The 26,000-nt window shown below is 39.5% G+C and overlaps 1 protein-coding gene across 1 annotated transcript in view; it reads right to left on the reverse strand.

Moving 5' to 3' along the window:
• Positions 1–331: 331 nt before the first annotated feature.
• The window catches only part of DPYD (dihydropyrimidine dehydrogenase), a gene marked incomplete at both ends in the record, with an annotated part of 361,757 nt that continues 336,088 nt past the window's right edge, over positions 332–26,000 (reverse strand). Inside the window, 3 exons of the mRNA XM_082314522.1 lie at positions 332–502; positions 3,232–3,372; positions 13,113–13,256. Coding sequence (XP_082170648.1) covers positions 332–502; positions 3,232–3,372; positions 13,113–13,256 — 456 coding nt within the window. The remainder of the gene's footprint in view (positions 503–3,231; positions 3,373–13,112; positions 13,257–26,000) is intronic.

A 26,000-nucleotide genomic window follows, 5' to 3' on the forward strand; every position in this document is an offset into this window, starting at 1 on the left:
GTTCATTAAAAATGCTTTCTTAATTATATTTACAGCCAGAAAATACACAGAGATTAAAGAGCGTATAGAGAAATTTTGAAATTGCAGCATGAATTGTAAGGGGAAAGTTACAAATAGTGGACAAGTGACAGCCACGACTGACTAATTGCTGCCTTTCTGTAATTTCAAAACTTAATTGTTGTAAAAATAATAATTGGAAAACACAGTGTTCATTGTAACAGCTATCAATATTACATTTTTTTGTAAGAGTAGATTTTCAAGGACTAATTAGGAAGCAAATCAATTGCATCAAACACGTATGAAGTTCACATTAGCTGTCGGACTGATCACCTCAAGACACGGGGTTCACGGCTAAGGGCAGCCCGCGCTTTGGTTCGTAGGGTGTTGTCCTGGAAACCATGCGGATGCAGTCGATAACAGGGCAGACGCTGAGACACAGGGTGCAGCCTGTACAGCTGTCAGTAACCGTGGGCAGGTGGGTTTGGGGATCAAACTGGATAGCCTGCGCACAGGAATAAACATTATTGATGTCACTCACGGAAAAGGTCAAAATTGCTCCCATTTTAGTGTCTGCATTTCCTGCGCTACTGCACTTGGACACATCTTGGTGTGCTTCTGCACTGCGGCTATAGCAACTGTTCAACTGGCAGGGAACAAAACAACCCCCGCCTCCCCGACACTTCAAAATTAGAAATATGGGCCAAATTATACCTTGGCGAAAGCTCACGGGTCACAAGGGCTGGTTACAAAAGGAGGAGTTTGGCCCATGATGTTTAAACTCCCAGAGGGATATTTCTCCTTTGCGTGAAGGAAATATTTCATGAGACAGCAATCTGCCGGGGTTATTGGTTCAGAGGAGACACCAGACCATGCCTGTACGGCTTCAGCACGATGCTGCCCACAGTACGGTCTTTTCACTTTTATTTTCAGTACAGCATAAACAATCTAATTTAATAAACAGTAGAGAAAAACACAGCACGCTGTGCCTCATATGATTATTTTCCTTTGCAAATCTTCGAAAGGGATATCTGAGTTTTGGACAGGCAGAGCTTGCTTTAGTTCTCACGTTTCCATGCAGTGAATCCTCATTACCAATTAGGGTGATAAGTGTATTTGAATGTGAAATAACAATTGCAGTCTCAATGAAATAAGCTCCTGGTATAATGGAAATGGCAATTAAAAGCAAAAACAAAAGCATCGCACAACCGCAAAAGCTTCAATAACTAAGAAGCAAGCCTAGTAAAGTAAAAAATTAAGAAAGCCCCACTGAGTATCTACTTTTAAGAGTTTTAGGAAGGAAAAATCAGGCCTGAAAGCTGAACTCTCACTTCTCTGCAAACAAATGGTGCCTTAGCAAATCTCCCTAAGCACAGTCAGCAACCAGGGGAGCCAGGGAGGAGACGGGAGGTACCAGGAGGTGCTGCAGGTTGGCTCCAAAGGCAGATTTGCCCCCTTTGGGGTTTCACTACCGGGAAAGCACAGAAGTTGCTGTAGCAACCAGCAAGGCCATGAAGCTGGTACTAACGGCCCCAAATCTACAAGTTTTAGTTTAGCTTTAGCACAAAGAGAGCTTTGGTTTGTGAGTATTTGAGAAGGACTCCTTCCTCTCTCCCTAACAACAATGCACGTCTTGAAAGGGAGTTCGAGAGGGAGAGGAAGTCAGGACTCCAGTGCTAACTTTAAATTAAGGAAAGCTTTTCTGCTGGAGTCATACAAGGTGATAGCTCTGTGGAGCAGCATGGATATTTCTGAAACAAAGAGAAACATAAAGCAAATGCTGTTTTGAAGGGGGGAAGTTGATTTCTTTGCAATTAAGAATTCCTTTGCAATTCTTTGCAATTTATTTCTTTTTTAATTAATTAAGGAAAAACATTTTTTTTGTGCTTAGAAAACCTCCTGGGGTTTTAAGCTTTGGTTCTTTTGGTGCTGATTTTTTTCCAGTAATAGAAAAGACAGTTTTACTAAATATAAACACAGTCTTTTGCTCTCCGAGGGCTATATCCTCCACTGGGAAATCTGATGGAAGGAGAAGAGGTGAAGGCTGCAGTGTCAAGAAGAAATTTAGACAGCTAAAAGGCTACTGTAGTAATCTAATCTGGTATAAATGCAGCATTAATTTTCTCATATAAGTGGAAAAAACATCTACCTTTGCTCTGAAACACTTGCTTTAATTGCAGGAGTTGATTTAAAATGGGAAGACTTCTTTCTTCGACTGTATGTATGTAGCTAAATTCATCAGACCCACTATTGATTAGACTGAATTAAGCATAAACAAAAGGTCATGGTGTTCAGAGGAAATTTGGTGCTCAGTTAAAGTATTTGTTTCTGACAAACTATTCTCGGATTGGGAGGAATGGAAAAATTCATGTAGAAATTATTGCTTACTGCATACTGGATTCCATGGAGGTTATTCTAGACCATACTTTGGTTTTCTAAAAGAAAATGAGTCCTCCTTTTTACTGCAGACTGGTACTGGTACTCCAGCGGACATGGCAAGGAATGGCACATAGAAATGCTGATACATTTCATACAACTTATGTTACCATACTGAGCGGAAATCAGAGAAATACTTTGCTGCAAACAGGAGCCCCAGCTCAAAATTGTGCTATTTTCTGGTCACAATGATTGCTGCAAACTTCAACCCGCTGCTCTAAACCCTGGCAGCTATCCCGGAGAAAGGATTTGTACCTCAATCAAGATCAAAACAAAAATCCACCTGCCTGAAACCTGAATTAGTTCAAGTTCAGTTACGCTGATGGAACATGGACTAAGTTTCTTAAAAAGCATTTGGCAATAAGAACAGCCCTTGTCTCCCCACACCCCCTCGGTGGGAAGGGATACATTCTTCCCTTTCTCCCTTATGTACTTGAAAACCATCAAAGAACTACATTTACTGCCATCCGACTTGGGTCTCCTTCATTTTCTTCCTCTTAAAAAGAATCCCACTTCCCACTTGCAGGCAGGGAGAGACTGGGAGAGTGACCTCGAGCGAGATGCGGTACGCTCCGCGTAGCCCTCCAGAAGAAGCCATGCTGGGCGGTGGTCTCACCGCCGCGCAAACAGCTCGGGCAGGGCTTGCGCGGCATAGCCTGGGAGCACGCTGGGGTTCGAATCCAATATTTTAGACATCTGTTTTTACCACCTGCTCATCAACAGAAGGTGGATTCTTTCTTCCCAGCAGCAGAAAGATAACTCATCGTGCCTTTCTGCTAATTACAGCTGTGCTCTTACCTGGTAGCCAGAATCATTACAGGTCATGTAACATTTGCCACAGTTGATACACATCTCCTCGTCAATCAGAGCCACAACTTGCTCTGTGTTGCAGAGCTCACCATATGTTCCAATATACTGCAGTGCTTTTCCAATTACATCCTAGGGAAAAAAAAAGTTATCGACTCATTTAGAAGATACCTAAGCAGTTTCTATAGCTGCACAGGAGCACTCTCTAGTACTTTAACATGGAAGATTTGGCCACGCATTGTGATGATCTTTAGGATTTTTCTTATAAATTTCCAAGTTGCTGACCTTCATACCTCCTGTAAAATAGGAAGAATGCTCCATACAGGCACATTTTGAATGTAGGCAGCACTAGAAGTATATATTTGTATACAAACACATTCTACAAATAGGTTACACGTTTAGTACTTGATTTTGAATGTGCTATTGTTTTGCCATTATTGTGTGAAACTTCAAGGAACAAAATGGAGCACAAACAATCCTCAGTCATTTCTCATTAGCACCGATTTAAGAACTCACAGCAAGAAAAGAAAGGGGCATGATCAAATAAACCAACAGAGAGAACACTAACTGCTTTTCTCTCTTTAGTAAGATGCGCAAATGACATGATCATCACTTTATTGCAAATATTGTACAGAAGTAAGCTGTGGGTCTAATCCTGCAAGTCCTGATTCAGTTCTGTTAACTTCACAGGGAGGAATTTGTGGCATCAACCTTACACATCTGTGCTGCAAATGTAAAGGTGTATGGCAGCACAGTGCGTGGGCATACGACAAGGGGGAGACAAGCCCTCTAAAAGAAGTTGTTGGGGACCTACCTGGTGCAAACCATTTCCACTTTACATCAAGGGAAACTGCACAGTTCAGTGGCAGTCCCAGGTCCTCTGAACTACAGCTATCCCTCAGTTAAATTAAATTGTGGAAGTAAGGCACATGACTGCATTTTAAGAGATTCGCTCTGTGGCACTGTATTAGTTCCCTGGATATTTTGTGAGTTTACTAAGCATGCTTCTACAACAGTTCCCATGTTGCAAAACAAGCTCGATTTCATGTGCCAGATTCTACATTGTTAAGATTAAGTTGGGCTCAGTAAATGAAGGTTATGTGATGCAACAATACATTTTACTTTTGCTTTAAAAAGGTGTATAACTGTCAAGTATTAGAGAAATCTCATTGAGTGATAGGAGAGCAGAACTGGCTTCAAAGTCATTCTACTGTAATACACCAGGAAGCCATTATGATTTTGATTACGGAACTTGATCCAAGTCAATTGAAAAATGTTCAAGATCAAGCCAAATATGAGACACAGACAAGTCTGCCCAGAACTATAAGCTTCAAAGTGTTTGCCTTTGGTCTTGCATCGCCAAGAAACATCATAAGGATTTCTTTTTGTATTCTGTTTCTCAATATTTTTTGAAGAAGCAATACTTACCTTATTCCTATCAGTCAAAAAATTATTCTGAAATGATTAGCAACCATTTAAAGTGTGTAGTAGTATGCTATATTTAACCTGTATAATTTATAATCGCATATAATGCTCTATATATTGTTTTCAATTCTCATTGCAGAAGACCCAGATTACAGTAACTTAAATTTTCATCGCACATCTTATTTTGGGCAGCCTTACTTTCAAACAAAGCATCCCTAATTATTCCTATGCCACATCAGAGAAACAGGGTAATACGGCTTTATCACTGTTAGTACTAAAGGAAAGCTCTGCTACATAAATTAAATGCAAAAATGGGTCCAACGTTGTCTTCCTGAGTCTGCTGAGAACTTGCAACAACAGCTCTCCTTCCTGAATGAACGACTCCCATTCATCTCAGTGAAGTTTTAACTGTGAGGCCTACCTGGCCTTCAGCATTTAAATTACAATAGTATCTTTATGAGATGAGACAAATTTCTTTGTTTACTGGATGTAGTGGTAGGATCTATGAAGTTGCTCTTAATGACTGTTGAGGTAGGAAATTTAACCATATCCTAAACCCAGGAAGAAGGACACGGAAATTGTACTGTTTTATTCTTCCAAAAACACCCAAATGTTTTCTCTCTGCTAAACTCCTAAGTTGTCCTAAGTTGCTCACATGGGAAATACTTTGGTTTCATTCATTCAATGCTAAAAGTCTTCCAGTTCTTCTCAGCAACACGTAGAGAACATTAATACTCTTCCAGCACAAAACAGCTATGGCACATTGCTAAAGGCAGCATGATGAGTGTGGACAGATGACTGTAAGTGAGCAAGTTACCACAGCTTAATGAGTTAGCACTCATCAATAGAGCTGTGCAAGCTGATTACGTGCACGGTCCAAATTCACTGCAAATTTGAAGTAAAATCTGTTTGCTTAAACCACTGTAAAAGGTCAATTAACTACTATGGAAGTGTTTCAGCTAATACTTTTTCCTTTGGTATTACAAAGGACTAGACTTGGACATGCAGTACTTTACTGTGCCTCCACTGATGAGCTCCAGTAACTAACTCAATCAAATGTGATCTCTTCGGAACTGCTCACCCCCCTGTATTTTCATTGCCGTGTCTTACTCAGAAAAGTTCACGGATTTACTGGGAATTGCTCAGCAGCTTTCAGGTTGCTACAGTTCTCAGGTTTCTGCAGTCTTCTGTATCAGTGGAAAAATTGCAGTTGTAGAATTCAGCTGCAGCTTGTTTCAAGTCTCATGTAGGCTTGTCTGTATCATACCTGCTACAGGTTTCAAAATACATGTGTCTGTGTGTGATCTACTGTCCTCAGCAAAGCTAAGTATCCTGTAAGCCTCTCTTTCGTGTATTCAGCCCCCAAACATTCCACTGTATGTCACAAATGCACGTGTCGTCTGCAATACTGGCCCGTGTACCGAAGAATTTGAAGAAATAATGCAAAAGCTGTACAACGTACAATGAAGTAGCTTTCCACTGCCTGCTCATGTTGTAAAAGTATCAACATGGGGAGATTCCTGGTAGTGAAGGGCTTTTTAGTCTAACAAAGGCAGATGTTTAAACAGCACAGGTAATTAACAATTTTCTCAGGGAGGTTCTGGATTCACATTTGTATTCTTTAAATATTGTTTGGGTGTTAACAAAACCCACAGAGATGGGCTGCTCAAATAATCATGGGATGGAGGGCCTTGCTTATGAGAGAAGACAAAAAGAGCCTAACAAGATGTTTAGCCTAGGAAGATGAAGGCAGAGCAGGAATATGACGTCTCTTTATATATACATCAGGGAGGTAAAAGAGCTATTTAAGTTAAATGACAATGCTGGCACAAGAACACATGATTATAAGCCAGGCATGAATAAGTTTAAAGCTGGAAATTAGAAAAGGCTTTTTAAATGGGAAAGGAGTGAGGTGGTTAATAGTCTTCCAGAGAAGCAGCTGGGGGACAGGAGGGAGACAGTCCAAGGTTTAGGCTAGCATTAGATAGCTCAGGAAATGGTTGCTTAGAAGAACATGGTCAAAATAGATTGTTCCAGCTACAAACTTACAAAGGGAATAACAAAAACACTGCATATGGCATGGTGATTTCTGAATTTGTAACCAAGTCTCACTTCTCACAGCTCACAAAATACACTTTTGGGGACTTAGAATCCCAAATAGGGAGGATGATGGCATTTTAGAGGCCTGAAAGTGATTTCAAAAGACTGCGTCAATGATTTACTGCTCATTTACACTCCTGGGTGTTGTGTCTTTTAATCACTTCTTTCTCTCAAGCAAAAACTGTATCTTTATTCATTTGCAAAGTTGCAAGACTTTATTGACTAAAAAAGCAATGGTACTTAAAAGATGTTTTGCAGGTGCACTCTTTTACAGCATCTCAAGCTATCTCAGAGCTTCTTGTTTCCATCAAATCATAAACGTTTGGAACAAAATAAACAGTGCAGCAAGAAATAATCAGCTTTCACTGTTTAAAGTGCAGTTTCACTCCAAAAAGCAACTGTCTAAAATGGCACTATGGGATTCCACACTTGGTATATCTCAATGGCCTCCGGATCAAATTTGCACTGTTTACAGTATAATGGGTTTCTTGCCAACTGCCAGACCTGCAAACAGAAGCCAGGTTCTGAAAGTCAAGCTGTGTTCTTTCTGGCTTATGCATTACCAGCAGCAATAAAAAAAAAATAAGCTGGAAGTTAAATTTTGTCCTAAGTTACACCTTTGCAATCTCAGGGACCAAGAGTTCTCCTTTTGATTACTGCTGTGCTGTCCCACTCTCTCAACGAAAATGTACTGAACGAACTGGGAGAGGAATTTAGTCCTGCAACTGGAACTGGCAGGGAATTCAGTTGCTATGGAGAGAATCAGAGCAGAATCCATTAGTTTTATGTTACTAATGAGTACAGAAAAAAAAAATTCATTTTGTCACTAAGCTAGGCAGATGTGATTTTGAGTATACACAAGGAGCAGATCTGTTCAGTAGGATATTATTTTTACAATGCTACTTCTATTACTATAGCTGCATTTTTAATGTTAATATATCAAACATTTTATGGTGATTAGCTTTTCATTAGCCATCATATTAGTAAACCTATATCTAAGTCTTGTTTCAGTAAAGCAAGTAAAACAGTTGCAGTACTAGCTAAAGAGGGACTCGCAAAATAACTCAAATGAACCTTTACTACAGAATTCAATACGGCTTCTGTAATGAAAATTATGCCTGCTGAATCTATCACAATTCTTTATGAAGATTGTGAGGCAATAAATAAAAAAAAACAACTGGTAAATTTTATGTTTCAATAGGCCTCTGACACAGGCCTCTGACACAACAGAGTTCTGAAATTAAGTAGCCATGATGTGGGACTACAAGTTGGCTAAACAAAGGAAAAGTAAAGAGCTGGAATACCATGATCAATGTTCAGAAAAGGCAAAACATTAACAGAGCAAAGTGTCTCAATTTTCCGGTTTAGATATGATGCTGTTTAACATGCTCGCATGTGTTTCAGGAAAAGATTTGAACCAGAAGACTATAGAGTTGATACAGATTTTAGTTTAAACTAAATTAAAGAAAACCCAAGGAATTTCACAGGGATTTTATAAAACTAGATGAACAGGTACTATCACAGTGAAACAATGCAGTTGGACAAACAGCATATCAAAATAAGTAACTTTTGCTATTCTTGACAACAGATACATTCTAGGTAAAAGAAAGCTGCAAGAGAAAACACAGTAGGAGACACCATGGAGAGCTCATGAAAACTTCTGCTGGATGTGCTGTCCTGACAAGAGGCAAGCAAACTAGTGAGATGTTGAGATAGAAAATATCACCATAATTACTGTAATGCTGCTGTTATATTAATCAGCCATGATCTGGACCACACAGTCATTCCAGCTTTACATACAGTAGCACAGCGCCCTTCCTCTTACGGGCTGCTAGCACAATGGCAGCCTTGGGGGGGGGGAGGTCTATCTAGATTGGAGCATTGGACAATGATTAATGGGATGAAATTTAACAAGTCCAAATGCTGGATTCTGCACCTAGGATGGAGTAACACCGGGCACAGGTATAAATTGGGAGAGGAGTGGCTGGAGAGCAGCCCTGCAGAAAGCGATCTGGGGGTGCTGGTCGATGGCAGGCTCAATACAAGTCAGCAGTGTGCCCTGGCAGCCAAGAGGGCAAACTGCATCCTGGGGTGCATCAAACACAGCATATCCAGCTGGTCAAAAGAGGTGATTATCCTGCTGTATTCAGCATTGGTGCGGCCTCACCCTGAGTACTGTGTGCAGTTCTGGGCCCCACAATTTAAGAAGGATGTTAAGGTCCTTAAATGTGTCCAGAGGAGGGCAACAAAACTGGTGACAGGGCTGGAAGGAATGTCGTATGAGGAGCGGCTAATGAGTCTGGGTTTGTCTGGTTTGGAGAAAAGGATGCTGAGGGGGAACCTCATTGCTCTCTACAGCTTCCTGAGGAAAGACATGGAGAGGGAGGTGCTGATCTCTTCTCCCTGGGATGCAGTGATAGGATGCATGGGAATGGTTCAAACCTGAACCAGAGGAGGTTCAGAATGGACATTAGGAAACATTCCTTTACCAAGAAGGTGGTCAAACATTGGAAAAGGCTTCCTAAAGAGGTGGTCAATGGCCCAAGCCTCTCAGTGTCTAAGTGGCATTTGAGCAATGCCCTTAATAACATGCTTTAACTTTTGGTCTGCCCTGAATTGGTCAGGCAGTTGGACTAGATGATCATTGAGGTCCCTTCCAACTCAAATCTCTTCTCTTCTCTTCTCTTCTCTTCCAGAACCACTTGAGGCAGTCCTTCTACAGTCAGAGCGGGGAGGGAAAGAGGAGGTTTGGACTCTAGGATTTCTCCCCATATCTGAAGACTAACTTAAATTTGCTTAAACTGTCACATGTAATGAGAATATTCTCTGAGGTACTGTGATCTAGAAGGGATCATTATGGGCTACTGCAGGAGAGATTATTGCTGCGGTTCATGTTGGAGCAAACACTTGGGAGGAGCAGACTTAGAGTCCCAGAAATTATGGGAGACACATGCATAGTTCCACCTGAAATATGCAACAGCTCCACATTTATGATGAAGATTACAATATGGTCTTTTCCAGGCAGGCAAGCACAAGCTAAAACTACTCATGTTGAACCACCCAGATACATGCCAGGAGGGATCCATATGGTACACCGTTATGGCATAATAGTGCTGTGCCTAGATCAATATACTTCGCCTCTGAAGAGGATTTTTTAGATTAAGCACAGCACTGGACTAAATGTGGCTAGATGCTTCCCAAGGTGCTGGCTTCCAGCTGGGTGCTTACGGCATGAGCATAAAAAGACTTGCATGAATGTAGGTGGAAAAGACCATGTAAACACATCTGTACACACAAGCTGAAAAATAGTTCAAACAGAAGGAATTTAAGCTTGAGGATCTCTATGGACATTTTTTCCAACAGGTGGAACAACATGTCATGCCCTAGCTAAGCTGACAAAGAGAGCAACGTCAGAGTGTTGAAACTACCAAACAGGACAATCTCTACAGCAAGACTTGTGGAGTAAAAAAGGAAGAAATAAAATAAGCAGATAAATGGTGACCGAATATTATGGTATAGGCCCTGAGGGACAAAGAACTGAATTATTAGGAAAAAAACACAGGAATGTTTAAGGAAAGAAATGAAAGTAATAAGGAGGTAACCTGAGGTAGGCAAATACATGTGTAGGAGCTGTACAAAAATGCAACTGAAAAGAAAAGATCCAGGGCATATATCCACATATGGCAGAAATTCTGATATTACAGACAAGTGAGAAAAGAAGAAACAACTCTGCTGAATATCAAAGTATGCGGTTTCAATTAATATTGAAAAATAGAGAAAATAAAAAGTAAAGCCATGGGAAAAGCCATCCAAAAATTAAATTAGATTTTGGATAATCACAGAGGGCTTTTAAATCTAGAAAAAAAGGTATTTTGGCAGCATGCGGAATTTAAACAAATGTTGGAATTTACATATCACCAACCCAACAGCCGATTAGACAGATGAGGGAGTTCTGGGCAGGCATCAGGAAATTTGCAGCAACCCTCCAAAAATACAACCAGCCAAAGCAGGGGTCATAGCTCTTTCAAGGACAGCTGTCTCTCAGGTCCGATCAGCTTTCAAGCGTACCTCTTCACTGCTCCAGAGAACTAGAGTTAGGCTGGGACTAGCTATAAGAGCTGAGCATTCCCACCCCCTGATATCCTAGTCTGAACTAACAGAACGTATTCTCTCTGTCTAGAGGGTCAGCCAAGACAGAACTGCTTGGAGACGGACTGGGATTTGTAATTCTAAGTGTGAGTACTTCTTGGACAGTTACAAATAAATCACTCAAGTCCGAGCTCCTCTGCCTCTCTCCGTGGAGAATTCCTGATCAGGGAAGGGTATCAGATAAGTCACCTTTTTTGATTAAGTTCCACTCTGCTTCCTTAATGAACATTCTGAATCTTCCTGGCAGATTTTCTCCACAATATGATAACAGAAGGATCTATTAATAATAAACTTTATTAAAACCTCCCTTTGTAGTGGCAAGTTCCCTACTTCAAGCAAAACCCAGGTATTTTCCTATTTCTTAGTGGGCATCTCTCACCGCTGTTTTTCTCATTATGGTTAAAACATTCCCTTCTAAAGAGATGGTCAGACTGAAAGACTGTCAGGAATCAGCTTTGGTGGTTCCCACCTTCTTCTAATTGCTTCAGTCTTTTTCAGTCTCGCTTAAATGAAGGTGTGAGAAAGTCACTAACCTGATTTCTCTGGCTCAGAAGCTCCTCACACACACCACACAAAAGTATTCAATGTCTTTATAAACAAAAGTTTTTGTTTTGGGGAATTCATTTTCCTCTTCCCTGCAGTAGGGCCTCTTTTCTTGTTTTTAATCTGTCTCCTACTACTTGGTTCTTTTTTGCTTTTGTACTTGGAGTTAGGCTTGATAAATTATTGACCTCAAGTTTTTACTTATGCTTTTTTTCAAGTCTTTATGTCTGTTTTCCCTCTTGCTAAACTTTTTCCTTCATTCAGTTTATTTGCTTTTGGACGGGATCAGTTTTTTGGTTTTCTGCTGTTTTCAGAAGCAAGCTATCTCATTGAAAATGCAGTTATCGGCTGTTGCTGCTTTTTTCTCTTTTTCCCTACATCAATACTCTCCCTGCAAAGCAAACAGAACCATAGAACCTCTGAGGTCAAGTAGGCTTTGAAAATGCTCATCATGGTGGGAAAAAAAAGAGTAGATTGCTGTTCTTTGGAACTTTTCATATACATAAAGAAGGGAACCTCAGCACAAGAGGAGGGGAGTCATTTTCAATAGCGTGAGATAAACCAAAAGAAGCAGTCCAAAAAATTGAGAGAGGTCGACAGAAGTGGTAAAGTATTCAACTTAAGCAGGAAGATGAATCAAAATTTCTCCGTGGCTGATTTTGGAGTTCTACCAGTTAGCTTGGAATACTGCATGTGTTGGTAAACTGCAAAATTCCATTAGGAATTATGTGCTATTTTGAGCCACTGGTCATATTGTATTTTATGTTTGGCCTTATTTTTGCAAGAATTCTTACAGGTCTGATCATACAGTGAAAGTTACCTATCTGTAGATATCTGATATTCTCACATACATGAGGAAGACAGTCAACAAGCTCAACAGATACAGTATTCACACTGCTTTATAAAAGGGCCTACATGAGAATCCTGATTAAAAAAAAAAAAAAAAAAAAAATCTTTTGCTTGCTTCTTTTTCCTATTCAGACATGAAGTTTAAGTAAGGTCTAAAGTGAACACCTAGAATAATTAGCTTCTGATGTTTCACTTTATTGACATTTATTGGCTACCTAAGGGAAAGGAAAAGCTCCAATGTATGGATTATGCAGTAGATGGGGTCACAGGTTTTATTTTCATCTTGACATTTACTCATTCTAGACGGTGGATCAGCTATTTAGACAAACATTCTCCAGCTTTAAAAGTTCAGTCTAAAACCTATGACATAGCTTTCATATGTACTGAACGCCAACCTTTTCCATTGATCCTACATGAGAGATGGAGGTATTTAGCACATCACAAGTAATCAAAAGGTATCATGCAAAACTGAGCTCATACTGTAGCATTCAAACTGAAAGAAATTGTTAACAGTTCTGCTTCATTCTTCAAGGCATTACCCATGCCTTGTTCTACAATTACTGTTGCATTGCCTGAATATCTTCATTTTGAAAAATGACATTAGGGAAATACGTATACATGTACACCACAAATCATCTCCATTCGATTTTGGTTAAAAGCTAGAAAGTCTGCATAAATAGTTGTCTTTGATGCCCTCTAACAAGCTTAAAAGCAGTAATAACCAACTCAAACTGCTAGAAATGACTGTGCATGTCAGCTGCCTGATGGCTAATCATTTCTTATGCGTAAGCATGTATTTTTGTTACCTTGATTGCTGGAACGGGCTTCTTCGGAATGAAATGCTTTTTCTCGGGAAGCACAGCAGCCATGCTCTCTTCCTTCAGTTTAATCTTGTAGTCGGCTATTATCTTTTTACGTTGTTCCAGGTAAGGCCCAAAACTGGGTAGTTTCTGAAACAAAAATCAGGAAACATGATTATGCTTAATGAGCAGGTGCAGTAAAAAGGTGAGTCCGATCCCAAGGGCCAGATCCTAAGTCCTTGCTGAGTGTGACTTGCTTCTTATTCAGGAATTGAAATTGAAATCAGTGAGACTCTACCAGAGCGAGAAGTGAATAAAAATCAGATACAAACTTCAGGATCTGACTTGAAAATATATATTGAATATTAAAATATTAATATACCACAGCAGAAAAATAGCTGAATTGCAGGTCAGCATCCAACAGTCTTATATTTCCCCACTGCACACTTGCTTATATATAAAAATGTATCATGTTAAATAATTCAAATGTGTAACTTTATTTCTATAGTATGTGGAAAGGTATCATAAAGCTATCAGTTTACTTAGAAGGGTTCCACCAGTGTTTAAGATTATTGGTATGGATATTTGAATATATCAATATCTGTTTTTAAAGCTTACAAACATGTATTTTGCATTCTGATAACAGAAGGCTGTCTTGACCTGTCAAAGTAAGGCTAACAAACACCAAATGAACTGAAACACATTCTAATCTCCTAATTTACCTCTACGTCCCACTTGCAGTCTTTTCTGCAACATTTAATCCTTGAACCCAATTAAGCAAACTCTAGAGGAAGATCTCACTGAATTGCAAAACTCATGTCTCACCCAAGAACATGAAAGTGCTGGTTCAGATTTCATAAAACAGCCAGCTTCCTGAAAGAAAAAGTCCCTTTGCTTACCTAGCAGAGATATGGACAACTGTAGCGTGTCACAATCACAGGTTTAGGTGAATGAAAAATGGTAGAAAACATGGATTTTTGCTTGATGCAAAAGACCATGCCCTTCCTCCCCTGAAACTAGTTCCTTATTCTGCAAAAGTATTTTATCCACCCAACTAAACTGCATTCAGAAGCTACTGCAGTACTGCAGAAACTAGCAGGTAGTAACAGGGGATACATAGCCTCAGCAGTTGCTAGCATTAATTCACGCTAATAATACAACCTCAAAGAGCATATCGAACAAGATACAGTACTGCTGTGGCTATCAATTTTTTAAGAGGGAATTTCAATGTGAATTTTAAAACCAGAATTATTTAAAAATTTAGAAATTATTATTTTTTAAAATGAAGTAAATCCAGAAGAGGTTACCCTGCTCTTCTGCTAATCCTTAGGAGAAAAATTCCTCAAGGAGCTCTGTCAGTCACAATACTCAACCTTGGGACCTCAGGCTTCTTGTTATGACAAATAAAAGCTTTCTTGGCTGCTAGGTTTTTGGCACTCTGAGCATACAGCCAGAGGGAGAGGTCCTTGAAATGCTTCCCTGCTTCTGAGACTTGGTTTGTGGCTTTGACATATTTATAACTTCAAGCCAGAACAAGACTTGCAGTCTCATGGTGCTCTCCAGAGGAGGTGCAGGCTGGGACTGAGCCGTACTCTGGGGCAAAGCCTCAATCTAGGCAAATGCAAGACCAGAACTGTGGGGGGTGTTGCAGACCCCACCTGTCCCAAATCTAGATGCAGCCCCAGTTTGCACACCGGCAAAGGGCTCTTCTCTGTTCAATGGGAACTTTGTTCCTGAATGTCATGTTCAAGGGCTTCCTTACAGACATCAAACAAACTTTCCTTTCTATGCAGTTGCCATACATGATCTTGGAAAGGAAATGTTCTAGGATGTCTTAAAAAAAGGCTTTAAATATTACTGCAAACAGCAGTAAGGTAGTGGCCTTACATACCAAAGTCAAATAAAACAGCAAAACCAGAATTATTTTAAACAGGAAAATGAGTAGAAGGAAGAATTTGTCTAATTTTGAACTAATCAATAGGCTCTAAAGCACACGCATAGAGACTCAATTCTTTATATGAATTTTAGAAAGGCTAAGAGTTTTAGCAAAAATCTAAAAAATATAAATTTTGATAAAAAGTGTTCTTGTATGTCTGCTAGGCTGCATCAATTAGAAATACATTTTGGCTATGAATAAGTAGTAGCTGTGTCACTGAGAAACTATTTTCTCTCCATAATTTATGTGCTGATGCCAACAACTTTGGGCTTGAGAGGGCAGGAGACCTGATGACAAAGCATTTTTGGACTCTTTCCTGTCTGGCCAGGAATTGAATTGCTGACTTTCAGAGTAGGTAGCAAAGCTAATTTTGCTGAGGTTTTAACTGAAGATGATAAGACAGTTGTTCATGGCTTGACTGACTGAAGATCATCTTTGGGAAGAATAGCCAAATCTTTGCAGAATAAATCCTTTACTTTTCTGTTCTCTTAATGTATGCCCAATTTCCTAATTTCTACAGACAGAAATAGGGAGCATAATGAAATGAAATAGGTGATCTAAGGAAAAGTGTGGCAAAAGAATTCATTTTTTGTGTATAGGTGAAGAGTGAATTACAAAGGCAATTAATTCATTTTCTAAGGTGTGAGATGGAAGTATTTAGATTTTTACATCTAACATAGCTGCTAGCTGGAATGTACAGTAGACATTTTGAAAAGTGTGCAATGCCATCACTACCATAATTCAGACGTTTCGTAATGACATGCATACAGTTAAATTAAACTATATAACCCGTACCTTTTAAAAAGAAATGAAATTATGATTAATCTAGAAAACTAACATCCAACCTCAGTCTTTACTGTGCATTACTGTTTTTCCACCAAGAAATTGATTAAATGGAATTTAAAATAATTAAGGAAACACCTAAGTCTTAGTCCAGGCTTGGGCATACACAGTGAGCCTCCACTGACTTAACAGAAGGTGACTGTGTGCCCATAGAAATGGTCTGGTTATTTTGTTTGTGGAGTCTAGTAGTTCACAAGCAGCCAAATTTCATCAAACAACACTGAAAACCAGCAATCTTTTCTATAACAATAAATAGTACATGAAAATGTAGCCTCAGGAGCTTAGGAAGGACTTATTCATGGTTTCCCTTATGAGTAATGCACAGATACAGGGAACGCTGATGAGACTGCTTATTGTTCAGAGGTGTGGTTTCAAACATTTTGGAGTCAAAGGCCGTATGAAGTGGCAAACAATATTTTAATGAAGAGAGTCACTGGCTACAGCAGAAGTGGAAACGTTGAAATAAGTGCTGAAGAGATGGATATTTAAGAAAGTTTAAAATTAAATCACCTCTAATCATTGTAGGGGATATCTTCCTAAGCATATGGGGGATTTAATAGCACAATTCCCAATGAAAGCACAAGCACAGAACTCGGTGAGTTTAACTCTGTTTGCTTTTGAAATCTTTCTACAGTACTTTTTTTTTTTAATTTCGAGATATTCCAATGTCACTAAACTCTCCATACACTGATATCTTTGTCATATCAACATCTGCCTAGAAAAAAACAATTAATATGTGGAGTGCTTAGAAGATTGCAACAAGCAGAGTAATTAGATAATTCTTGTCTACTTATATATCTGTATCAGTGATGTCTATAGCTGCATTATTTGTATCCATCTGTCTCTGTATAGCCATAATTCAATGTGTTTCTATTGGAGGGATAACATCAAGAACGGAGCCAAAATAAATATTTTAAGTGGTATTATTTCATTGTTTATAATTGCATTATCACAAAACTGGAAGCTTGAAACATTGTGCTGGAGTATTTTACAGAAAGAAAGGAAAAATCCAAATGCTCTCCCCTCCCCCCTGCAAGACATCCAAAATCTGCCTGATGAACTGTATAAATCTCCAGCAACATTGTGATTTTTGTTTCAGTATTTTCTCCAGGGATTCATCATTGATGAATTTGTTCTCACCAGAAAAGCTAAATCCTACTCATTTAAAGATAACAGTATCTTCCACTAAAACTGTCTCTATCCAGATATAAAAAAGCATTATCCTGCCAATAGAGAACTGACAACATAATGAATCAACAATGAAACCTTAAGCCAGGAGAGCTTTAAGGTGAATAAGTCTGTTTTGATTATAATTTATTCATGGATAAATCTAAAGGTAATTGAGCATATTATGAACTAAAAAAGGTGCTTGTTTCCTAATGGTAAAAAGTAGAGAGCATCCTCCACTTCAGATCGCTGCAATTTTTATGGGCACACGAGCAAGTAGCCTAGCTGGTGGAACAGGCTAGTGAACAGGGCAGTGCAATATGCGTCAGACGACCCAGACTCTATTTCTAACTTTGAAACTGATCTGCTCCTTATTCTGGAAAGGTCCATGTATGTCTCCATGATGTAGTCATGGGATGCTTATTTTGCAACTATATTGCTTTAGTCTCCTACTAAAGGGCTGGATGCTGTCTACTGTTAGAAGACCCAGATTTCAGCTACCACAGCTAGGTATCATCATAAACCAAAAATAAGCAACAGTCTCCTACAGTACTCCAGTGCATCTGAAGTATATCCTGCTGGTATATGCTGATGTGAACAAAAAAGAACAAAAAGAACACTGGAAAATAGTAATTTTCATAAAAATGATTTTCAGAGAGCAGTGATCACAAGGTAAAGAAAGAACTTACTAGGGATCACTGGCTCGTGGAAGTTTGGGGTAGCAGTATCATTTAGCCATGAGGCAACACGTTTCAAAAATACTGTTCTCCTCACGTGTGAAGAATTTCCCATATTGAATGTAATGTCATTATCCAATTTCTTTTATACTTGAGTGTTGCCTCCAGTCTGTGGTATGAAGATGCATATGCATTCGTTCTCTAAGTTCCTCTTGTGCACTTTCAACATGTAAACAATTCTAAGTGACATGGCGATGTCCCTCATGAATCTGGAAATGGAACTGAAGCCGAGTTGTCTTATTTCACATATTTCACATTTTTCAAGTGTAGATGTTTGTGCTTGCGCATAGCAAAACTAGATGAGACCAAGAATGAAGACTGAAAAATGTCTGACAAACTGAACTGCTAAAAGAGAGTTCAAATTGCTCTTCTGAAATATTCTATACTGGTTGCAGTAGAGATGCACCAAACAAAGGCCCACATACTCAGTAGCTATGCAAATGGCTGGGTAATTGTCACACCAAAACTTTGCCATGTAGTGGCAAACACTAGTGTGTTCTAGAACACTAGTGTGTTTTAGAAATCAAACAAGAGATGGCTCTTAATATTCCTTCTCTGTGACTTGTTTTTCTGAATAGATCTTTCTCTGAAATTACTTAACCAACAGCTTTCCCTCAGAGAAGGAGAGAAGAAAGGAGGAGAAAATACAAATTCTCTAAATGATTGAAAAGAACAAAGGTGGTCAACTACCTTCAGAGAATCACAGAGTGGTTGAGATTGGAAGTGACATCTTGAGACTATCCCGTCCAACCTCCTGCTTAGAGCAGAGTCAGCTATAGCAAATTTCACCAGTTGGTCTATGAGGATGCTATGGGAGAAGGTGCTGAAAGACTTGCTAAAGATAACACCTACTGCTTTCTCATCTACCAAGCCAGTCATCTCATTGTAGTAGGCTATCAAGTTGGTCGAACGTGGTTTTCCCTTCATAAATTCATGCTGACTACTTCATTCCTATGATCTGTAGTCGGTTTAGCTATCCTCCCCAAATACAACTCTCTTCTGCAAACATGCAGAAAAGCTGGGTTTCATCCCTTTGCTGCCTTGGCAGGACTACATCTGGGAAGGTTTCTTGTTGGCTTCAGAGAACTGGGGAGACAAGCAGCTGGGCGGGCAAAAGCTATGACTGAAACAGCTTGGGAGGCTACACAGCCAAGTGACTACCTCAGACACAGTTAAAGCGACGAAGATTGCAGACAAGAATGAATAGCTTTGAAGAGGGTAATAGGTGAAGCAGGACCCCTGAAAGTGGGAGCATGGTACGGAAAGGCAATCAGATAAGGGAAACATTAACATTTAAGCAAGGTAGACAGCTGCCCTCACCCAGCAGCTACAAGAATTTAAATCAGGTCTGTATGGGTCATTTTATATGCCCTCAGCACAAAGGTTTTAGTAATGTTTGACCCCCATTTGTTCATGTGGAAAACTTCTATATTTGATGTATAAAGTTTTCCAGAGAAAGCAGTTTCAATTTTAATGATTTTTTCCAGTTGCTTCTGAATCCTTCAAGGTTAGTTTTTCTAAAGTCTAATGTGCTCAAAATGGCTGCATATATCTAGAATCCTTATTACATGCTGCACGTACATGTGGCCTTGACCATACTTTACACTGCGGAACAGTTTCCATTCAGTGGTTTGCCTCCACCCTCCTGCAACTTTGCAACAAACAATAAAAAAAGATTTCTAAAGTTTCCTGAAGTGGTATCTGCTTTCTTCTTTGTTCCCTGGGAATACAATGAAACATGACTCCAACATTTCCAGAGAGGAAGAAAACACAAAGTACCAGTACCAAAGAACAACAAAATCTTGTCACAATGTCAAGCTAGCTTGTGCTCCTTCTGGGAAAAAAATCCCAACCCAACAATAAAGCCAAAAGCCAAATTCTCTTCCTCTGAAGGCAGCAAACACCACACATATTCATATTCATAGATATATGGAGAGAATATTTTGCACAAGCTTTCCCCACTAATCGGGTTAACTGCATAACTAACGAAAACTAAGTATGTATGGCAATGGAGAAAGCGAGGCTGCTAATTCTTATTCTTTTAGACATTCTTACTCTTTCAGACATTCAAAGCTAAATTTTCTTAAATAGCTGCTCTTCTCTGTGTCAGTCTGGCAATGCTAACATATGGGCCCTTCCTATACACTGCATGGTAAGGGCCCATGGCATGAAGGAGTTATCCGGACGGCTGCAGGGTTCATGTCAAGCCCTCCAGCAGGGAATTCCGCGAGAGTCCTCCCCATGGCATGCCGGCAGGCGACGTGCCATGGAAAGGACGGGATACTTCGCTGTATCAGTTTCCATCTGATGGTGAGTTTCTTGGGCCAACACCAGTTGTTACAGCCCCCAGAGCTGCTGTAGTTACATTAGCGAGAAGCCGCAGAGAATTTGTCCCTTGTATTAAAGGGTTCACACATTCTCACGGCTCTGTTTCTTAGAGCTGAGACATTACTGGCATCACTGCCTTTAATGATGTGGAAATGCCTCAAAATAAAGGACAGAACACAACAATTCTGCAGAAAAAAAATGAACTCTGCCTTTCAGTTATTTTGATTTTTTTTCCTTGGAACTTTTATTTGCTTCGTAAACAGCGCTGTCTCAATAATCTGTAATTACTGCACATATACTTGTTCCTGTAACCTCTGCTCCCCACACTGCGTGTGTATATCCGATTGCATTTAGTTACTCAACTATTCTGCCCGCTCTTTAGACCATGATTATTTAAAGCAGGTGAGGTAACCCCCAGCCCTGCAGTAATTCTGAGACTAAACGGAACATTAATGTGTGTTCTAGGAAAACATATTGCTGTGACCTCACTACGATACAGTACCATGCTTGAGCGTGCAGATAAAACCATTATTTAAAATAACAATTATTTCTTCTTTCATCATTTTTCTAACAGTGCCAAAATTTTCTCTACTAGCTCAAAATCACGAACAAATTATTCTTCATGTTCTACCTCAAATGTTTGGTTTTTAGCAGCTTATATATATCAAGTGAAGGAAAAGATTTTAGGATTATAGGCTTACTATAGTGCAGCAAAAACTTACATTCTACAAATGTACTCAAGTCATGAAATATTCATCAATAAAACAAAAAGGAGTTAATATTTGAAGCAAGCTTAGACATTTACAATCAAAAGCCAGGATGACATAGATGATAAAGAAAATGTTACCTTCTGGGGTGAAGAAAAGAAGATACTGATACACATTACTGTGCTACTTCATGAACATCTGGCAGTCTGTCACTTAATAGACAACAACATCTTCTCTAAACAGAAGAGACTTGAATTCATCAGGGATTCCTGTAGTACAGTATGTGCTTAACTTAAGTACCTGCTTTCTGTGATTTCCATAGATTACCATATTCATGACACTGTGGAGTGAAAGCATTCTTCTCACTCTCTAACCAGAACATGCAAAAGAAATTAAAACATTGGCAGGCACTTTGTCTCCAGTTTGTTGGACATGTGAGGAAAGGACTTTCCACCCATTTATGCAGATGAAATTCTGTCAGCTAAGCAGCAGCGTAACACAGATGTCAGCAGAATGGCTATTAACAAATATCTGACAGGCAAGCAAATATAACTGTATTCAAATGCGTTTAGGAAACGTGGATCAGTATCAGTTGAGCCTTAGTATCAGAAAAAAACTTTGTGCAAAAAAGATTTTGTACTTTTACTGGTACAGAAGTAAAAATACGTAAGTCCAGTAATCACATTTTCATGTGTATCTATATACTGTGGTGTATATATATCCATACATTCAGCTTATGTGCTTATCATATCAATGTTGTAAATTACCTGATCATATGAAAAAATGCCATTGCTAGGTACTTTTACCCACCTTCTCCTCCAAGCTGGCTGGTAACTAAGCTGTTCAGAACAACCCTAAGATCATCTCTTTCTTTGGATTTAACCATCCTCTTCTGGGGGCACATGTACCTAGGAGACTGAACTCTAGCAGTACCTAATAACTGTCTGTTTTCTAGGTCCTTTCAAAGAAGTTTCAGGGGTGCTAGCTAGACTATTAAACGGGAAAAATAAATCTTTTCTTACAGTTATGAGAAAGCATGAATATCCTTGCTGCATTTGTGGTTACCAACCAACCTGTCAATCATAGATGCTGCTGACCCAGCAAGGTGAGTGGAGCTGTATTAAGCTGAATTTGCTAATTCCACTTGTGCTAAATGAGCTGGGTTAGGTGCCAGGAGCAGCCTAGCCCTGTTTCTAGAACTGTGAAGCCCCACGAAGCTGCATTTAAACTGCCTACATGACTCACGTGAACCTGTTCAAAAGCTCCTTGAGCAACCTGACGCTACCACGCAGCCCAAGGGCAAATACACCCTGTGGGCAGGACGAGGTGAAATGCACGCTATCTGCATCCTCCTTAGCTCTCCCACACTCCCTTCCAGCATCTCCCTGGTGGAAATATAGCTCTAGACACCCTGCAGTAAGACACAGAAAGTCTACGTATGCACCACGGCCATATAAAAACTACACAGTCTAATCAGTCACAACCATCAAATTCATGCTCTCAGGGAAACGGGAGACCAGGCAGAGAGGGCAACCAGCAACCACCTCTTCCAGCCTCTGGAAGAAACCGAGATTTTGAAAGCCACTCTATGAGACTTTGAGTACATTCAGTAAAATAACCACGGCTGCCACTGTGTGCAAAGTAAAGTGCATTTTCACCATTGCTATATGTATTTTAGCTGCAAATTTACCTATCAAGCACTTTTTGCTAACAGTTAAACCTTGCACAAGTGGTAAGAGCATACACTTTTTCCATCTGCTGCAACCTTTGCAGATTTTTGTTTTGGTTTTGTTCTGATTTTTGTTTATCCTGCCTTTTTTTTAAAATGTATTTTTTGCATGGAAGCCTCAGATTTATTACTGACTTGCCTATACTGTAAACAGCATATCATTTCAATATATCTAGAAATAAACTCTGCTTTCCCCTGGTAGATTACTAATCACATAACTATACATATATTATTGCACTAATAGATTACTTAAATGCAAACCACTGCTAATAATTCCTAAGCAAACGTTCTTCCACTTCAGATTCATTGTAATCCATCTCTTATGGCAGATGAGCTACAGTACTTATCCTCCTTCTGCACAGACTACAATGCTTTCCCTCATTCATCTCTCACACACAGTAATCCTTCCATCTCTACTTCACACAATCCTAATTTAAATGTAAAGTATTCAGTGCAGACAAATGAGCTCTAGTCAACTCGTGCAGTTAGGACCAGGAGCCTACCACTGCCTTGTAGAGTCTTCAAACTCAATAATACAACGAATTTTATCATCACCTCAATAATCTAAACTCACTTAAATTTCATGTTAAGAGTCATAATACAAATAGTTCTGGCATTAACAGTAAGTGCTTCCACCCCTAGACAGTCAAAACTCCCACTTCAGTTGGCGAGAGGTACGATTAGAAAATGCTGGATGCTCTCCTATGAAGAGTTTTGGTATTCTGGTTTGATTAAGGCCTTCCAACAGTTCTGAAAATGTGACAAATCAACATATAACATATGACATTAAAAAAAATTATGAGAATATAGCCAGATGGTAAAATTGGAATATCCCACTGAAAGAAAGTGATGATGAAGAATTTTGATCATTTGAAGTTATTAAAACTTTTAAACAGATCTGAAAAAAAAGGTAATTGCTAAACTATTTAGAATGAATATTATATCAAACTTACGAATAAAATATCAATAACACATTACAAAAGTGATACCTTCACCAAACTGAAATAAATGCTTCCTATATCACCATCAAGCAGTGAGGACATGTCAATGCGTAGGTACCAAAGTAATAGATGCTATATAAAACCCTAATGTAGACAAACAGAAAAGCGCTCATTAGAATCAACCTTCCAAGTCCCCCACAGTGCCTGCCTTGCATATTTATCTATCTTTATAACAGCTAAAGTATAATATCTAAAGTATCATTGTATTCTGAAAATGACATTACAATAGTCATATATTCTAAAATGCTAATTTGATTAGATTTTCACTCAAGTCAATCAGAGTAAGAATTTGATTTTTAAAATCTAACGTGCAAATCATCAGAAATACAGTTCACAGGCATACATCACTGTATTTTTAAAAACTATCTTGTTTTAAATTACTATAATAGCTCTAAAATGAGTTCTGATCATCTTGTTACTACAAGACTTCACTGATTTGTATGCACAGTTAGGCTTCTGAGTATGTGCATTCAGCTTGCCCTCTGCTATTAAATATAACCACAATCACATATTGCTTCAACAGCCCATCCACTTTTCCACTGGTTACGTGCTCCTTACAGATAAACAATGGAGATACATAAAACTTTCCTTTACATATCACTTTGCACTGTGTACTCATCAGGCTATTTTGCAGGTCAAAAGGATTGGCATGGCACAACAAACTATATAATTTACACTTGCAAAGAAACTCCTGTCCTGATCCTACAAGCTTTTATGCGTGGCTGACCTTTAAACATGCAAGTAGTTAACACTGACCCAGGTTAAGCCTCTGCACAGCGACTGGGAGAACAGGGTCCATGTCTCGCCGACTGACCACTACCAACCCACTCTTCTTGGACAAGCACACATGATTCCACCTGACTTCATCACAGGAGTTACAGGTGTCAAATGAAAGATAAAATGGAGCGTACCGTGTACACCTCTTTTGCGTTGTTTGAAAAAACTGTCATGTCTTCAGCTGTTTTGCTCGCAGATAGTTCCAGATAACACACCTCTTCATGGATGAGTGACCACGCAAGCCCTACAGAGCTTCACTACTCAAAAACCTGCCATATTTAAAAATCTCGTCCTCATTTAAATTGTAAAAACAGAATTATTTTTATTTCTTGACATAATTCATTTTGTTAAAGTTATGCCAGATATTTATAGGGATGCAATCTACAGCTCAAGAAAAATAATCTATAGCCATTTTGACCATAAGACAGAAAGGGAAACAAAATTTTCTACTTAGTGCAGCTTCTCTACATTAATGCTGTCTACAACAGCGCTGCTGCTATAAAGGTCACAGATGACATAATTTATATTATTATAGATAATCCGTGTCATCTATCTGCCTGACTTTTTTTTCTCCATATTTTATAGAGGTGCTGTGTATTCTGATGGATAAAGCTGCTAGGAGAGCTTCAGTCTGAGCGGCTTACAAAGGCAGCAACAGTCACCACACAGGAGAGATTTGCTGCTTCTCCTCAGGAAGGCTGGGACCATTTCCTTCCTCCAGAGAAGATGCAGTGAGTGGCCCTGCACAAGCAGTAAGTCTGTTCCCAAATATCCCACTCTTTCTGTGTGCAGACCACTTTGACGAGCCATGACACCATAGCAGGACAAACTGCTTCCTATCAGGTGTGCACCTGGAGTGGGGCAGGCAGGAAGATGAGGCAGGGTAGCAAAATGCAGCTTAGCTACAAGGGCTTGTGCTCCTCAGCCACCATTTCAGGCTATCTGCAGGCTTAGACAAACATTTTTCTGTGCTCAGACCTCAGAAGTGAGAGAGTGCGCCTCACTCCAGCCTTTAATCCTTCTTCCAGATGGATTATTTTCTTTCAATCACTTCTTTGAAGCAGAGGCCTCTGAATTTCCTACACATAAATGCGTTTATGCAGGAATAAGCAAGCTCATTGTGGTGACATCCCTCAGTTACATTTAGCTGAGATGGCATTACTAAACACGAATATAACTGCTCTCCATCCTTAACCTGGGAAACAGCACATACAAAATTTAGTAATTATTACTAAAAAAAAAATTCCAACTCAACTGTCTTGGCAACTTGGGTTAGGAGGATTACTCTGACACCTTCAATACTGCCCAAAATGGAACTTGCAAGCAGCATAAAGTTTGGGCAGACATTTTCTGCAAAGAGACTGCCTGTGACACAGCTGTTGCAGTGGCACGGAGTTTAACAAGTCAGCTACCAAGTTTGTCAATGGCATGTTCATCAGTTTGTGTTCTTCTGTCCCGCTGACCAAGCCCTGGCGAAAAACGTGCCTCCTTATCCATATCTTTGCCTCCTGCTCATATGACGCAGACATTTGGGGTGAGACTAGAAAATACGCTCGCCCACTTCTACTTTGGACAAATTACAGGGTTTCTTCGATGTGGGTGGCTTGCACTCAAGTTCATGATTTATCTTGAGGAAAAGGTTTGATCTTGGCAGAGTCCTGGGTCATAT

The sequence above is a fragment of the Platalea leucorodia genome, assembly GCF_965183815.1.
Source record: "Platalea leucorodia genome assembly, chromosome: 5".
NCBI lineage: Eukaryota > Metazoa > Chordata > Aves > Pelecaniformes > Threskiornithidae > Platalea > Platalea leucorodia.